This window comes from Anoplolepis gracilipes, chromosome 2, assembly GCF_047496725.1.
Source record: "Anoplolepis gracilipes chromosome 2, ASM4749672v1, whole genome shotgun sequence".
In the NCBI taxonomy this organism is placed as follows: domain Eukaryota; kingdom Metazoa; phylum Arthropoda; class Insecta; order Hymenoptera; family Formicidae; genus Anoplolepis; species Anoplolepis gracilipes.
In genome coordinates, this window is record NC_132971.1 from 15982274 (window position 1) to 16001599 (window position 19326).

At 31.1% G+C, this 19326-nt stretch overlaps 1 protein-coding gene across 1 annotated transcript in view; it reads right to left on the reverse strand.

Annotated features, from left to right (window-relative positions):
• Positions 1 to 402: 402 nt before the first annotated feature.
• LOC140676174 (discoidin domain-containing receptor 2) overlaps positions 403 to 19326 on the reverse strand; it is an 81410-nt gene continuing 62486 nt past the window's right edge. Inside the window, exons 5-17 of the mRNA XM_072910959.1 lie at positions 18046 to 18193; positions 12191 to 12355; positions 11617 to 11750; positions 10391 to 10598; positions 9465 to 9560; positions 5560 to 5735; positions 5317 to 5491; positions 4940 to 5202; positions 4530 to 4667; positions 3707 to 4014; positions 3157 to 3391; positions 2506 to 2655; positions 403 to 2267 (exon numbers count right to left, since the gene is read on the reverse strand). Of these exons, the coding sequence (XP_072767060.1) occupies positions 2118 to 2267; positions 2506 to 2655; positions 3157 to 3391; positions 3707 to 4014; positions 4530 to 4667; positions 4940 to 5202; positions 5317 to 5491; positions 5560 to 5735; positions 9465 to 9560; positions 10391 to 10598; positions 11617 to 11750; positions 12191 to 12355; positions 18046 to 18193 (2346 nt within the window). The 3' untranslated portion in view covers positions 403 to 2117. The remainder of the gene's footprint in view (positions 2268 to 2505; positions 2656 to 3156; positions 3392 to 3706; positions 4015 to 4529; positions 4668 to 4939; positions 5203 to 5316; positions 5492 to 5559; positions 5736 to 9464; positions 9561 to 10390; positions 10599 to 11616; positions 11751 to 12190; positions 12356 to 18045; positions 18194 to 19326) is intronic.

The following is a 19326-nucleotide window of genomic DNA, read 5'->3' on the forward strand; positions in this document are numbered from 1 at the left end:
TATATTGCATATTGCATATGAAATATTTTCTAATATGTAAATATAATTTCAAAAAATGAATTTAATTTATTGAAATAAAACATATTATTCAAACGATTCTATATATGTGTGATTTTGTTTCTAAATTATATCAATTTTAATATTGTATCTATAATTTTAATATTTGCTTATTTTTATAGAAAGTACTCTAAAGATGACTATTTTGAGCTTGAATAAGCTGTGCTATCATTAATATTTTAACATTAAAAAATTACTATTTTTGCTGTTTGTATTCGACAATTTTCTTTAATGTGTTGGTTGAGTATACTAATATACTGTGTCAATGTAGATACTTTAAATGATGCCATAAGTGAAAGTCCAGAAGACTTTTGGATCAGTTAATCAAATGATCAAATCAAGTCCTTCACGCGACGGATTAGTTTATTATTGAAAAAACAATTGAAAACAAGCACTTTACAAGGATTTATCATTCATCGCGATTGATTCTGCTTCTTTACATAATCTTTACTAAATCGAAAACAATTATAATGATAAGAATTATCTAGAATTTTCTGTAGTCCACTTAATACATTCGGAAAGCAATGTATTTGCCTGCAAGTTGCCAGCAAGTTTGTGTATGTGTACAAACTCTTCTAATTTGATCTCAATTAATTTTTTTTATGTTTATACAAATAACAAGCTGCATTTCATTGTTTTTCGGCTTATTCACATATTTTAAAATGATAATCAAAATTGATGGCGAATATAAAAAAATAGCAAAAATAGTTGTAATAAATATTATATAATCAAATAAATAAATTAAAGCGTTCTTTATCAACAAAAAAACGCAAGTCTAATTTTTTTATCGCTATGCTAACATTTTTATTTTGTATTGCTATTCTCGATACGCTTAAGCGTATATATTTGTAGTTTGAAATTTCAACAAATATATGCCTTTTTTTGTTTAAATTTTTATTAATTTTTTTGCATCATACTTGTCACTAGAGATGTTCTTAGCATTTTTCTGTTTTTAAATAAAAACGAGCAAAGATATGTATTCATATTATGCGTTCTTGGGAAGAACATACTTCAAATCTACACCACTTAACATAGTACATTTTAAATTTAAACGGAATGATGGAATAATAAGTACTTACTACTGAATGTACAATTGTTGACTAAGCTGAAATTTTTAGGGCATAAGACGGTAAGCTAACAAAATTATGTTATGCACAACATCTTATGTATTTAATTTACTAAACATCTAAATTTTTTCTCAAATATTGCTCGTGCCTATTTTTACGGATACTTTTTACATTCGAGCCATTAACTTACCGTGTTCACGAATTTTAAAACGAAAACTGAATTAAAGCCATTCTTGCATATTAAAATTTGTAGAAGAATTATTTGTCTAAAAAAAAGATATAAAGTAAGACAAACAAAAGGAAAAAGAAACAGTCGTCGTGACATCTACTGCCGTAAAAATTTCCCATTTACCTAGCGTTAAGACTTAAACTTTATATGTACAAATGGATAGACTTTATCAGTACTGAGCATAGTGGCGTACATTACACATTATTAATGTTAGAATACTGTACACGATAGCACTTTCGTGAGAATTAAAGATTCATAGTGACTAGAAAATGAAATTTCATTAGATGTCCAGACAAAAGTGACGCGACTATACGTTCGAGTCAAAGAACAGCAAAAAATTGTTCATTTTGAATATCTGAAGAAAATAAATTTAATTGCACGATAAGCATACATTTCTTCTCGTATGCTTTTTGTTTTGGCATTCATTTCGATATTACATGATATCCGTTACTGTCATTACTTTCGTCTGGATAACAGATTACGAGCGACAGAATCTGTGGGTGTTAATCTTTAATCACCGCTGAGTTTTGCACTCGGAGCGCGATTCGCTGCGTTTGTCGAATTTTCTGCGAGAGAAGGGAGACACGAAGTCCAGCATTTTCGACACGTATGTTTAAAATTAACGATTGTACATTTCTGGAGAATCTGATTCGCGAGGCGTCATGCCCGGCGAGTATATCCATTCTTGAAATATTCCCGACGATGTATTGTGTCGTTCATATTCAAAGAAATTATTTGTTCGTATCACAGTTAATCGAGATTATTTATGCACCGGGTCGATAGTCTGCTATTATGTTCTTCAAGAACGTGTAGATATCCTTGAAGTTTGGTCGTGATGTCTCGTCTCTTCTCCAGCATGAACACATCATCCGATAGACCTCTTCCGGGCACATTGTTGGTTTCGGCAAAAGTACCTGAAATACAAATATTTGCAGACAAACTAAAACAGTTGCGGAAGACATCCCAATAATTATTTTTTATAATATATTGGTATTTTTTAAATAAGTAAACAAATATATGTAATATATGTGTAAAATTTGATGAAACAAAACTTGTCTAATTTGTAATATATGTTAAAATTAAATCTTCAAGTATGATTTAATTAAACTTTGAAAAATAATTAATCGTAAAATAATTGAGATAAACGCTTACTTGTAGCTCTCCTCCGTAATACATATGCTCAGCGTTCTGAATAACTTGATCATTTGACAGATGTTGAAAGGGCTTTTCCCTAGCAAGACTCATCACCTCCCAAAGTGTTACGGCAAAAGACCATGTACTACTCGAACATGTATACCTATCCTGAAATTTAAATATTACTTATTACTGCTCGCTCTTGTTGTAGTATGTTACCTTATTATGTATAACATAAGAATATCCCACAAATCGTAATTTTAATATTGATGGTGTATTTTGTAATCAATCTAGAGGAAAATAATGCAATACTAATAATTTTCAAGGAATAAATAATCGAGAAAGAAGATCTTTTTTATGCAAATAGAAACCTATCTCAAATTCAAAATTTACTTTAATAGATCTATTATATATATATATATATATATATATATATATATATATATATATATTTATTTGGGATTCAAAAATGTTACAAATTGAAAATTTATAACAAACAGTTTTTTTATATTTCTACTAAATATCGGTTGCAAATTGATTAGAGAATCTATGATTAAAATTTAAAAAAAATTGTGAATTGGGGGACATTCTTTATATAATTGAAAAAAATACACATTACAACTTAATTTCATAATCATGGACAATTAAAAGATACTTTAAAAGTCTTACTAATAGAATGCTCTCCCAAGGTAACCATCTAATTGGTGCAGGGGGTCTGCCACCTATATCGCTGTAATCTTTCTTGTAAAGATCGCTGCACATGGCTATGTCGGTCACTTTGACAGTATAAGAGCGACCTACCAAACAATTTCTGGCCGCCAAATCTTTATGTACCAGATTCTTCGATTCAAGAAATCTCATGCCGGACGCTATCTGTGTTCCCATGTATAGCAAACAACTTTGACTAGAAATAATAAAAATTTATCAAATAAATTTTGTGAAAAAATGAATTTATATTTTATTTTATAAAAACAAGTTTTTTGATATATTTTATATACTATATATAATATAATATATATATATATATATATATATATATAATATAATATATATATATATATGTATATATATATATATATATATATATATATATGTTAAATTCTATAGTCTTCTATTATAATTTGTATTTTTTTAAACGAGAAAAGCAAAGAAATATGAAAGAGCTTTTTGACAGTCACAAATAAAAATCTTTATTTTAAAAATAAAATCATAAGTTTACCTAAGGGTTTTTAAATTGCAGTTTGGCCTGAGCGTTCCTGTGAGTGGTACACTGTATTGAAGGTAATGAGCCAGATCACCGAGTTCCGTATATTCGATAATTGTCCACGGCACTGGATCGACAGTACACACCCCTAATATACGTGCCATATTCGGATCGGATAAACACGACAAAAATCGCACTTCTCTCATCTGATCGACTGTGTTGTTTGTTCGAATATCACTGGTACACAGGGGTACGCGAGCAACGACTAATCTGGGAGCGTCAGATACAACCTCGTCTAGACCGACAGCTTCGCATATTACAGCCTGCAAACAATAACCCTCTGATATAAAAAACATGTCATACATATAGTTTTTCATCTCACCAATGTCAATCAAATGTACATTATTAAAAGATGCTTGAATAAAAATTTATCGATTATTTGACACACGTTTGAAATTATTAAATATTGTCAGGAGAAATAAATATAGTAAAATTGCAGTAGAGTATGTTGTGTATGCGTATGTTTAGATAAATTACGTTGTTTAGATAAATATGCAAATTGATTTCACCATCGTATACCCGCAACTGCCATTAAGTGTAAGCAGATTTAGAAACTGTTACAATGTACTGTTACAATGTACTTGTCACAATATCTGCGGGCACATTTACATCTGCGCGCAATATCTTAGACATATGATTAATTAATGCATCAAATTTTTCTTTAGTTTTTTCATAAATTAAATTAATTTTGATTACGATATGGGAGAGTAGAAGCACAATGATATTTCGAATAACTTTTGCTATTACTAAGGCGATAATGTGTAAAAGAATATTGTACCTCTCCTATGTTTCTCGAGCCAAGTTTCTCTGTCGTTCGTAGGCACTGACGTGGTATATTGGTTGGCTCAATTTCCTTGCATTTATACGGTTTGGTCATACTGGGTGCAATATTCCAACTGACGACTGGTGCAGGTATCTATAAATGAGATGCATATTCAACTATCGAACGTTATAATCATTCCCGCTCTGCGCCCCATCCATTTCTATTTAAAATAAATTATTGCAACAAGATAAACAAACTGACTTAAATTACAGTCTGGTATCGAGAAATCAAGAGAGTTTCAAGTAGCGCTAGTTTGACTTCCAGCTTCGTAGATGTAACGTACTTTTCCTTTGCCTTCGCGCAATCAGTCAAATGCACTGTTAAATTGTACGTATACGATGGTAAATACGTAGCTAAATGTGTACCTTGTGCTTCTCCTTTGGCGCTGTGTGCCAACGTTTTGAGTGAACGTGATCGACGTCCCTTTGGTGATTGGGCGTAACCGCGATATTGAGTTTCCTAGTTGGACTGCTATAACTTTGAAGGGTCCTGTAGTGTTGGGAATGACGAGCCGGCGAGTTAGTCGGTGACGAGGAACAACTCGATGGACCGACGGCAGATTCCGGTCTTGCGTCTAGTCGCACATTCTCTTCCGGTATTTCTATGTTTTCGAAATCCTTCGAAGATTCTAAAAAAAAAGAAAAAAAAACAAGAGTAAAAAATGATGCGAAGGTAGCATTTTTTCCTTTTTGTTTTTTTTTATTTGTCAATAATATATGATAAGCTGTTAATGTATATTCACCGGAATTCGCTACGATCGCGTATGTAGATTTATACTGCGGGCTGACAAGCGGTGAATTAAATTGTTCCATCGTAAGTGACTCGTGTATACTGACGTCTTCTGGCACGTCAGGTGAAACATGATTGGCGGTTTCTGCGGTCAGCATCCCACCAGGCGTTAAGTTTAAAAGTAGACCCTGTAAAATACGTAAATTTTAATTATTATTCGTCTCTCGGGATATCAAGCGTGCGTAATTTGTTTTACCTTCATATTTATGGCGAAGCCAAATGGATTTTTCAATACTGTCGGCGAACTCTGCAGTTTTTGTCGTCGATTTAGAAATAAAATAATGAAGAAGACCAATAAGAGTAACAATATAATCGCAGTGAGAACGCCTATCAGTACCTCTAAGTATTCTTGACCATCTCCTGATGCTGTAACTATACGAAGTTAAAGGTGAACATACAATATCATTGTTGAGTGGAATAATATAAAAAATAAATTTTTTGTTTTTTTAGCATATGTACCTTTGCCTCTATCTAGATTCTATTTTTTTCCAATCAATAATCAAAAACAATTATTTCAACCGAGAGAACCTATTTTACTGATTGTAAATAAAGCTAAATTCTTTTTTCAATAATTGTTATTGATTTATATTGCAAAAATTAACAGTCCGTATCATGTGTTCTAAAGGTACATCAGTACAATTGTGATTTTTTTTTTGTGACAGAAATAAATAGGTCTCTCAAACAGACGCTCGTGTGACAATTAAACTCGCGCAGTGACTTTTCTTCGATTAAACGCAAAATAGGCCAGGTGGAAAACCGTGACAAATCATTGTTATAACGCCAATTTTACTTAATTCGAGAAAGGTGCTCGTCGCACGAGTACCAACGCGGATGAGAAAAATCTGGATTTTAAATGAACGCTTCCTCTCTCCATCGTGAAATTGTACAGAAAAAGAAAATTGCCCGAGAAGCGCGGAAACGCTTTTAATTTCCATTCTTATACTCATGCGTACTCTTTTCGTTCGTTTCTCGTTTTCCTCGTTTTTTTCATTCTTTTTACTCTTCTTACGATTCTTTGTTTTTTGAGGGGACAATGGATAACGGTATTAGGAGATAAAACTGTGTTCCCGATTTGGTATTATGCACATATATAGCATTGGAGCTCTTGTTATTGATATTTACCTAGTTGTTTTCTTCTTTTATTAAACAATTTCTGTTTTTTTTTCAACATAGCACATTGATTGCTTACACGTACGTCCGTGGCTTATTCTACTTTTTTTCAATCGAGCAGTGACAGTCAGCTTATCGTTGCTTATCATTGCTTTCTTCATATCCGTATATTGAAACATATTTAGCGGATGTATCGCTCGTGTCGGATGATAGGATTTCGAACGTCATTTTGATGTGATAATGTTGCACATTTAATCGATTTTCTTTTTTTATTTAGTGTATTTAGTTTATTTATTATTCTATAATCCATGCATGCTTTTAGCAAGTATTTCACGAAACTTTTTAGTTTGTTATTAAAATAAAGCAAAAGAGGAAAACTTGGTTTTATATGCTTTCCTCCTTTAATGAAAATTCAGAAAATAAAAAAATCTTTATATTCTTTGTATTTAATTATAAACACATTAAAGGATTTGTGATTAATATCATTACATAATAATCATTTTTAATATTCTAATATTTTGTTAACATTTGTTGTATATGAATCTCATTGTTGGTATTTCAAGTATCATAATAAATAAAAGAGTTTTATAATACATGTTTTCATGTCTTCCTTTATTATTTCTTCGATTGAACAATTACTCCTACGTTTTTATTTGTAGTTGACTGGAGAAAATATCAATAATCAAGAGAGGCTGAAAAGAATAAGGTTTAGCATTTGCACAATCCATCTCAGAGATATGTAATTATTGAGTCGACTGCCCTGTAAGTTGCTCTCTCTCTCTTTCTTTTCGTTTTCACCGTCTTATTTCGTTCGTTCTTTTATGACTCTAATCCTCCTTTGCGTTCTGTCGAATCAGACGTTGGCTAATCCGCATAATCGATTGCGTGGATATCGGTGCTTGAATTATAAAAGCATTTTTTTTTTTCTTTATTAGCTTCCCTATTCGTAAATTACATAAAAAATTGCGTGCAAGAAAACTACATACATAAACATATACATATATTAACAAGGGCGGTACCACACTGTCGTGTTCTTTTGAATTCAGACCACCGTAAAGCGGGCGCTCGGTTTACATGTTGCTTTTAGTTACTTTGTTTTTTTTACTCCTTGTCGCCCTTCCCTTGTGCTATCTTTTTTAGCGTGCATGCTGCATTTGCGCGGTCGGCGATTTCGCGGCTGTTTTATTTGAGGACCGTTCGCGTTTCCTTTATTTATAATGGTAAACCTGGAAAGTGCTCATAGTCTATTTTTTCGTTGGGGGTTATAGGAGGATAGGATTCGTTGGCGGTAGAGTATATCAGAGAACCGTAATTATGCCACAGTCGAGTATTCTTCCCAACATCCTCTCGCGTCCTCATTTATCTGCTGCACTTCCTGTTATCTGCATGTTCTTCACCCCCCCCCCCCCCGTGCTATAAGTTTTTTCTATTTTTTATTCTCATTTCTCCTTTCGTAACGTAATTTCCTTCTCCGTATTTACGCACGTATTCTCTAGCTACTCGGGCGACAAATTATTATGTTTTATTTATTTTTTTTTTTTGTTTAATATAGTCTCTCGACGTGCATTCTGCGCAACTTTTATCATACGTTTTGGGGCATATCGCGCGAATGAAAAAGCTAATGTAATTGTTTGTTCCCTGTATCGGAAAACTGTGTATATATATATATATATATATTGAAACCTGTATGTATAAAGTGTGTCCCAACTAAAAATACTTTAATATGTCAGAATTTACGGCCTACACGTATAATATTCTTGTCAATATTTCTTACTTCTATTTATTGATCTCTATACCACAGCTTTTAATTTTTCACCTGGACGAGCAATTCTTCTGATTATAATACATTCAATGACTCAAGCGGAAAATACATATTTTTAATTTGTTTTGCGGTCTGGAAAATACAGCGTAGGATTTGTTGTTGGCACAAATTACGAGATATACGTAATTATGCTAGAGTCAACTTCACTTTTCTCTTCTTTTCTCAAACATTACCTCTTAACCCGACTAATTGTTTACGTTACGAGGGAGTTGTTATGTGAATTATAAAGTGTAGCTACATTTCTTTCTCTTGTATTCGTTGGACAATGACCTTTCTTAATCGCATCTTCTACTTGGCAAAAAATAATGGCTTTGTTTAACTTATAAAATTAGCTAAATAAATGTCGTATAGTTTCAAAGTGGGCTGAATACGCGTGTTGTATACTTGAAGATTTTTTTCTCCGATTATACATAAATCTATAACTACACATTATGTATAATATATTGCTTGAGCATTAAAGGTTAAATTCACATAAATATTTGAATCAAATTATTTTTAAAAAGAATATCAGTAAGAAAATAATTAATTAAAGTAAAATAATATTTTTATTTTTGAATAAATTATGTTTTTTATTCTAGTAAAATAAACACGCACATATAAGTGAGCTTATAGAATATTGTTCGCTTATTACATTTACTTGACGATCAAAACTTATCTTTGTTATATGCTGATACTGTTTACGTTAATTAAGGTTTGAACTTTCAAATATTGCCTAAGTTCAAACACTTAAGTTTATGCGTACAATATACAGTATACAAGATCAAAGTATTAAAACATAGAAATGTCATAATAAATGTAAAAATTAAATAATTAATAAATAATTGTGACTATGCGTACATTGGTGTATATATGGTGTATACAGCCAATAATTATATACGAAATTAATCTTGAACTGGTAATGGGATTAGATAACTTTATAATTTGCTCGTAAATATTTAAAATAAGTGCGCATGAAAGTAAAATACTATTATATAATCATGTGAGAAATGTTCGAGATTATGTGGTGCACAAATAAAACGTAAGATATTAAATGTATGAGGATACTCTGGTGAATTTATAGCCATCTACTTAGAAGCATGCGGTACGAGAAATGAAAAGTTTCTAGTACCCGGTGCTTAATTAGAACGAGATTGATACGAATTAAATGCTACTCTCGGTAAGTTACTTACTCGTTTGTAAGTTAAGATCCACTTCGGGGTTGACTGGAATTTCTCGGTTGCTGAACTCGGACGCCGCCTCTTCCGTAGTGTTTTCGTAGGGATTTGCTGAAAGCGGAAAATAGCTGTAGCTAATTAAAATTTATGGCAAATTTTATAAGTTTTTCGTATAAAATGTTAATGTTTTTGAACGTGGATCATTAAAATGATTAGAATAATGAAAGAAATGATATTAACTTTTGCCTCAAACTTTGTATTAAAAGAAAACGCAATTAATACCATCGTACTAATTATAGAATTTAAGATTATACTTTATTTTAAAAAGTAAAAAGCATACGCCAAACATCATTATACGCATGTAAAATAAACGCATTTTTTACATAATTTTTGTTATTGTTTTAAAAGTGAGAAATAATAAAAAATTTTTTTTCGATTTTTCTGTATATCTGTAATCGAGAAATATTACGCATTTTGTGCACATTCGCGTAGAGATTTAAATAGGATTATCGTACGCGTATTCCATATCGACATCGTTAATTCAAATGGTCATTAGTGCGATAAAATTGGAAAAATACGGTGGTGGATATTCAAGACAAAGATATGGTTATTAAAAGGTAATTGAAGTCGATGGATGCATGTGGAGCAGAACGAAATAATTCAACGGGTATTATAACTTCGTTCATTACAAGACTTTTTGAAACATTATGATCTGTGAATTACGATTAAATATGCGCTCGTTTATGTTATAAGTTTTTCTTGTCATCTAGATCATATTTAGGTCAGGTCAAATAATATACAAGGCATCCAACGAGACTCGCGGGAAATTTAAAAGAACGTGACAGATTGTTTTTCACAATGTGACACGAAAAAAGTAATGTAAAAATTAAAGAAACTTATTGTCTGTCGCTGTTCCGTAAAATATTACAGAGGAAACTTACTTGCGTCGAACGTCACTTCGCTGATTATGATCCACCGTGCGGCGAAGTACAGATGTAGCTTGAGAAGATTTCCCTGTCGTCCATGAAGACCTATTGAAACGTTTCGCGCATTTTCCAGCACTAAGTCCGGTATGTAAGAATAAAGCAAGGGCTCATCCTCATAAGTTTCGCCATCAGTGCTGAACCATATAGCCGCCTTCGAAAATACCTGTTGTGCGAACCAACCTCGCATTGCAATATATACATATATACTGTTTTTCAAAGATAGCTCGAGATGCAGAAGAAATTTCAATTTTTTTATTTTAATTATAGAAGATATATATCAAGTCACATCAATGGTGCATGTTGTAAAATATGTTGTTGTAAAAGAGAGAATTGTTCTATGTAAAAAATATTAATACCTTATTTTTTTAAATTTTCTTTCTTGCAATAAAAAAAAAAAAAAAAAAAAAAAATAGAAAAAGAAAAGAGAGAAAACTTTTTTTAATATTCAACATATTTTTTAAAAATAAAAATGTGCTTTTTATTCTGATTATGTGATTTATTGTGATCTATGTATTATTTGTGATTCGTTTTTATCGTGATTGTTTGTGGTCAATGCACTTTAATACATGTAAAAATTCCTTTGTGTCATAGACCGTTTGAGGGCATTGACATCAAAGAAGTGCTATAACTGTTGCCATGTAATTGATAAATCGTTAATCATGTTATTTATGACGTTGCAAACTGTTATCTGTCAATAGCATGTATAGTACAAAAGAGATAATATATTCCTCTTGTCATAAATATTTTGTTTTATCTTTGAAGACATCTAATTGACATCATCTTAATTGACATTTTTAGTGATATGATGTTGCGTAATTGTTTTACTTCCAATTCAAAAAGCAATAATCTTTATGTAAATCCTTCCTTTATATAAATGAAACTGAGGAACATCTAAATAAATATATTCGTCAAGTCTTATCATATCTTGAAACATTTCATCAGTGTTAATTTGAAATTTAGACAGACACAGATATTTTTGAAAATATATTAAAAAATTTCAAATATATTAATCAGTGAGAATGCGTATTGTTAAAAATAATAATTATTTTGCGAAACGTTTACACATATATGTTATTAGACAAATTGTCTTTAAATATTTAATTTCTTTTTCTTTGAAAAAAAAGGTATTATAAAAGTACGTGAGTAGGAAACACATTGTGCAAAAACGAATTGAAGATTACCTGCACGTCCAGTGAGAAATAATTATTGGTATAGATGTGTACCGCGTCGAAGATCAACGTTGCCTCGAACTCGAAGATGAGCTCCACAAAGTTCTTTTCGAAAGCGTCACGAAGCCAAGCAATCCAAGCCGTGCCTGCAGCCAATAAAGGAAAAACGTTCAGAAAACACAATAAACTATACTTTGTCGTAATTCTCTGTGACAGTAAACAAAATATAATTAAAACATAATTGTTACAAAAGTTTATACGTGGCAATCATTTCTTGAAGTTATTCTTATTGACAGCAAAGTAACGTAAAAGGAGAAAGTTTATATCATAAACTTCTCACTTTGAATTCACGTCACAAAATTACAAAACGTAATTAAAATATGTAGAGAGCGAAGCTTTTGACGATGAAGTATATTAAATGTGAAATATTATATTTTTAATGGTTCGCGTAATCATTAAATACAAAAGTCACGATCTTTTTCGACAGGAACGAATAAAGTGTGTCTAAAACGGTTTTAACGACTTAATAGATAATTATTACTTTCAGTTTTAAGCATTTCCGCACGTGTATCCACCCACCGATTACCTTTTCCATTTCCTAAGTCCGTCTTGTAATTATCCGCACCGACTTCGCCATCGACTAAACAGCCTAAGCCATCCGTCAACAAATTGTCCTGCTTCTTACCGTCGTACGGAATATCATTGAGATCCGGTACAGAAGTATCTGGTGTGGTGTAGCTTATGATGCCAGCTGAAACAATGAAAACTTTCCGCGTGACTATCACTGTGCGACAGTAGTTTTCTTTTAAAACACACTCGTCTCTCAAACTTTTCCGTTACACCTGACTTTGTAGTGTGCTATTAGCTGTGTTTTGTCTCTTGTTGATGCACTTTTTCTTTCCTACGTTAAATGATTGCGCGTTGTCTCGGAACTGTCAAATAAAATATATAAAATAAGAACATTAGCGTGCGTGTTACAAGATTTTCCTCGAGATATTTTGATGAACACGATAATCTAAATTCTTTTATGTATGTCTTTGATTAAAAAAGATATGATATTCTTCTTTGTGTAAACGCATTATTATATACTGATTATTGCCATAATAATTAAAAATAAAAAAATTATTTCTCACGGTATATTTTATTAAAATTTACCGTATATTTAGCAGCGCTTTGCTCTAGTTCTCAGATGCACTTCAAAAATGAAGTGTTGCTGCTTAATAACGTGCCGTGAAATGCTGTAGCGGAAGGAGCTTAGTTAAAATTAATCAATTAAAATTAATTAAAACGACTTGGCGGGGGCGTCGGATGTCGGGCGTCGGGCGTTGGACGTCGGGCGCGTCCGCAGGGAACGGACGGTTGGATTTTCGTAGCGAGGAAATTAATAACGGACCGCAAAAATGGCGCGGTGCGCCCACTTTGCCATGTCGTGTTCGAAATCGCTTAACTACTCTTAATATTTCACGGTATATATACGGTGCGCGGCCGGCCTTCGTTGTCACGCGATGTGGTCAAGCCAGTTTTGGTCAACGTACCTTCGCCTGATTCCGTGTCACGTGGATGACGCTGGGGTAATAATTTTACTTAGAACAACGTAACGCCTCGTCGCCATGCGGTTGTTCTGCAACTGGCATCTACCATACAAGAACCAGTACGATTGTACATTCGTATAAAGATAAGAGCTCGACCCCATTCTTGAATATAATGCTCGTCTTTTTAATCAAGATTCTTGCGAGCTTCTAAGAAAAATTCTATATTTTTCCAAGTATCACAAACGTAAGCGGCATGTCAGAAAAGACGTAATACAATGTTTTAGTTTACGATTTATTAAAAAGTACATTGCATTTATTATATTGAAGCATATTAGTCGAGGCATAGAGACGTCCGCAATTGTACGGTTGCAAGTAGTGACGTTGATAAGTTAACGATAAGGGAATAAATAGCGAGTCAAATTAATCCGCAATTTGAGCAACAAAGTCACCTCCTGGCGTGCACTTTTCACGTGCTCGGGGATCGTTCGTGTAAACTGGTGAACATTTCATCGATGTGTCGCTGATATTCCTGCCATTTTTGAAGGTATGAATTAAAGGACGCCGTATTTCAGCACGCGTCAGAAACATTGCTCTTACAGGGACTCTACTCTGTAATCTGGCAATCAGTTAATCTAATCTACGCTGACAATCTTCCCGTTTGCGGTCCGAAATTATTGTGAATTTTCATTGGGATCGTTAGAGCAATTTCCCAGCAAAGTGCAATTCCTAACAAGTCTCGTGTTAATGTAATAACTTTTTGCAGACACATATTGAGAGATATCAACAATTAATTAATTTTTATAGATTTATTGTTACTAGTCTGAATTTTATCTCTACATAAAAAGAGAGAGGGATTTTTATTATATATTGCAAATAAATAGTTATATACTTAATAAAGTTATAATATTATAGAATTTTAATGTATAAAATCTTTAATATTAAAATATATTATAAATTCGCAATATCTTATCTTTGTACATATTTTAGTTGATGCACAAGATATTTCACTATTTATCATTTTAATTTTAATAACAAATTCTTTTGCAAATAGCAAGGACATCATCATTTATTACAAATTTCTAATATTTAACATTATATATTTTTATAAACATTGAAGTAAAATTTTATTAAAACAAAATTTACCTGAAAATGTAGTTATTTGGATTTTTGAAACTTTCTCGCAAAAAGATTTTCCTTCTCCAATCTATAATCAAAGTTAAAGTTCACATATTGTGAGATATTCTATGTAAAATGTCACCAAAAACTCATGACATATAATTCTTCACATATTAATATTGGATATAAATTGCTCGAATAATCGTTCCTACATCATACGTGTAGTAAATAATATGGTAACGTTTCGATCGCGTTTTATCAGCTGACAATTTAGCACACTTGTATTCTGTCAGATCGCAAATGTCAATATCAGAGGAGGGATTTTGTCGTGGATTCTGTATTACGTTGACCGAGTAGGCCACATATTGCCCACGATTCGGGAGTAATTGTTCGTGTTCACCGGCTCGGGGTAGGGCATCAACGTTGTTTTAACCAGATGCCGTGCACGGCCTCCATAAATCCGGCATACCCGCCCAGTCGAGCTCGATCTCACACGCTCCGAATACTTCTTATAGCGAAAGCTCTCATGTCGCCGTTTTACCGCACTACAATGCTAGCTATATACATATGCCATATACGAATGTGTGTGCGGTCTTGCTGTTGTTGGATATTGACGACCTAGAAAAATGATTTATACAAATATCCCTTCCCTAGCTATAGATATTGATAATAAATATGTAGAGATTGTGTATGAAAATTATTGCGATTATTAGGCGTTGAGGTAGTCAACAGTGCGTCATCGATTACGATGTTTGCTGGTTATATCTACTTATCTTAAATGATACATCGAAAAATATCATGAGAGCGATAAAATCTGTACAACATGTAGATAAAAAATATGTTACAAATATTATAATAAAATTTGATTATATATGAAAAAATACTATATGTAGTATTAAAATATAACGGTAAACTATCCATTATATATCATATATATGTATTTTTTAAATTCTTACACGGTAAAAAATTTTGTGTTAAATTTAACACATTTCTCGTGTCCCAATTTATCCACTCTAATTTTAATGTTAATTCAACAAAAGGCAAATATGTAAACAAATAACACAGTATGAATAATATGTAAAAAATTAACACAAAAATGTAAATTAGTTAAGATTTATTATTGTGTTGTTAACTCTTAGAAACGGTGAATATTAATTCAATGCAGAAAAGTTAAAATAACATAACGACAGTATGTTATATTAACATAAGAGTATGTTAAAAATTTAACACAAAAATTTCTACACAAGAAAATTTCCACAAAAATACAAAATGTTTTTTACCGTGTACGATTTCCTTTTTAAACATTACTAATTAATTAAATGTTGAAAAAGTTTTTTTATTCATTCATTCTTACATTTTTTTGGGGGAAAAATGAAAATAACCGTTTATGCTAAACAGAATAAAGAAGTAAAGCTCTTTTATAGTTAACGGTTTTTTATGCGTTTTCCGTTTTGTTTAGCTTTGTATAATATTAACGGTTGGATTTGCACGGATTCTTTTCTTGATGTAAAACACATATTCCGACGATACTTATGTTAGTTTTTTATTTGAAACTGGAATGCTTCTGCTGTTAGCAGATAATGAGGAATTTTTCAACGACTTCTTTCTGTTTATATTATTATTCTGGAATAATAGGAAAATGTATAATGTAAAAAAAAAACATGCGCAAATAATTGGACAAATAAATATTACGAATGTTTTGTATATATAATATTTTAAGTGAAATATTGTTCATTTAAATGTAGAAAATAAATTTTTATTATTAAGTATTATAATTCCGCCAAAGAACAACTGTTTATTAGTCTATAAAATATGTTGCTTTCATTTAAGTTTTGCACATAAGTTTTGTTTATAGCGTAACTTTGTAGAATTTATATAAAATTATGTTTGAATATATAAAATTATGTCTTGAATTTTTTTAGGAGCCGGGTAAAGTAACACGAACGAGAAAAGAAACTGTATGCAAATTTATGTAAATAGCATTGTGGTAGCGCACAGCATGTTTGTTACACATAACACACGCACTTGTATATAAATTATGGGAATGAGTGTCGTATGCGTCACGAATACTTAACATTCGTTACTCTGTTAGCATCTCAAAGCTAAAAGCTTGGAGAGAAAATAAATTAAAATGTTGGCATGTTTCCAAATGTTATTTAGAAATGCTACAAGTCTAAAGTAAAAACTGAGAAAGTTAGAAAAATCTCATTGTCAGATGAGATGAAAACATTAAAGTTAAAAGAAATTTTACAATTTTTATTTCTTTTCTTTTCTTTTCTTTCATTTCTCTATCATCTTAATGTATATAGAGATATTAAATAAATAATTATTTTGATAATATAATCGATACGTTTTACAATATATGTATATGCTAATTACTATTAAATAAAAAAAATGGAAATAAAACTTTCTTTCATATGTATTACTTATTTTTCTTTTGTTTATTTAGTTTTATTTGACTTTTTTTTACAACAATTTATTCATTTAGAGTAAGGTTCTCGAAAAATCGAGAAAAGTCAATTAATTTTTAAATTGTCTCTGCAAATTCTTATTGCCTGTGCGTAACGTACTCATTTATCATACGAGCGTTAATGATGCATTGATTCTGCATATACGAGACATTAAGTGTTGTAACTGGGTCGAAAACAAATGTATCAAGTCGATCTAATAATGAGTTTGTCTGTATAACGCTATTATGTTACATTAATGAGATTTAGTACTGTAATTAGAGCTAGTGACATACTGCCTTTAACCGACAGTCTCAACGGCATTTCTTGGCAAATTAAATATAATTGTAATTTAAAAATTAATCGTCAGATCTACTTGAGCAACGTTGCATCATTCTTGTACATGTGTCATATAATTATGATTTTGATATCTATGACATATGATTATGATTTTGACATCTTGAACATCCACAATTTTAAACACTTAGCAATCGTTCAATGATCTCATTGATACAAAATAAAGAACAGAGTATCGAGATAATTAATTAACATCAACATGAAAAAGGGGCAATAAGAAACTCCGACTTTAATAATCGACTTTAATGCCTTTTTAAAAAGTGAATTCATAATAAAATATGCAACATATGTATCATAATATTATAAGTTCGAATGAGAATCATATTTGTAAATTAATGTTGTTTTTGTTTTGTTTGATGTACTTATTAATTTGTTAGTAACACAGAGATGATTTTAATATCCACCTGCTAGTTATAATATTCGGTGTGAATTACCTTAGTTATGTAATTTTTAATGATAATCTGGTTATGCAATATCCAAATGAGTTCGCCATATATAGCAATTATTTTACGTGCAAAAATTTATCTGACAGCGTGTGATGGATAATGGAAACATTTGCTTATCCGCATAAAAACGTTTTTAATGAACATAATATTATCGACAATTGTCATCATCGTGCCAATTATCGCTTCAATTATATACTGTATATACATATATATATATATATGTGTGTGTGTGTGTGTGTGTGTGTGTGTGTTCTCATCATAAAAATATATATGTCAGAAAACACATATTTGTTAAAATAATATAGGTAATCATATTTAACATATTATTTCTTTTTTATTTTATCAAAATGTAGACTACGTTTGAAATTATATTATAGTAGAAAAGAGGTGATTTCTCGTACAACATACACAATAAGTTGAAAGGGTAAAAAAGATTTTTTCCTTTCTATTTTGTTTCTGAAAAAAACTGATCTCTTGAAAATTGGAGAATTAATGGTAACTCAGGAATTTGGTCCTTCTCTTATGCGTATATAAAGTACTTACTCGTGTCCCGGCATCCTTTGAGCTCGATGCGAAGGCAGACTGTACGTCTATGCTCGGAATGCGGTAAGATCCGGATTTGGCTGGCAAAGATAGGTGGAACTAGATTGTGCGATACAACGGTGGAAGTGTCACTGTTGCCGGGTAAGACCTGTAGATCAGTGCAATAGGTATTAATAAAACAGCAAAAAAACGAAGGAATACAATTAGCGACTTTTCACGTTTCAATTGATAGGATGATCGGATTTTTTGATTGACAATACTGTCAGTCTATCATTGTGAAATGAGGAAGATTTTTTTTATTCAGCGTTAATGAGAAGGATGATTTTTTAAACAGTTGCGAATTTGATGGTGTGACTTTTGTCGCGAGGAGTGTTGATATAATTAAATAATGATGGACATTCATTGTCAGTCTGAAAATTTTGATACTTATAGACATCTCAATTTTAGAATCGGTTAATATAATTCTGGCAAATGTACATAAACATTTGAATGTGCAGCGTTTGATATCCTGAATGGAAATATGCGATCGGATATCAATGACAGCTGCACGTTATCTCAACGATAATACATTTATCACGGTAAATAAGAATTTTCCGATAAAATTTCGAATCGTAAACTTCCGTTGAATTAAAATTAGTAACACACAAAAGTATTGTGATTTTTAATAATCAATTATGTACAAAATTGTCTGTGTACTACATCTGAATCTGATTTCACTTTATTATTGTATTACATAGATATTATTAAAAAAATTTAGTGTATATATGTGTATATATATATATATATATATATATATATACACATATATACACTAAATTTTTTTAATAATATCTATGTAATACAGTATATATATATATATATATATATATATATACATATATGAATAATACAATCATGTTATTAAATCAACTTTATTCTACATTTCACGATCGATTGTATGGTATACATTAATAACATAGTAAATTATTAACTACTGTTTTATGTTATAAAATAAACGTTGCATAATATAAAGTATTCACTTCAAAATATATGAAATATATAAAAATACAAAGATTATTTACATCCGTTATCAAATTAAACAGCATGGAACAGCTGTTATCACTTGTCATCGTTTATCTATAATAATATATTATCTATAATAATATATTAGATTGATGCAAATAAAATGACCATTTTTTTCCTTTGTAGAGCTGTATGTGTATCATTTGAAAAGTATCTTCTACCGCAAATGTATAACTTCATTCATATTGTATAATATACATGTTTAAAGATCGAATTTTT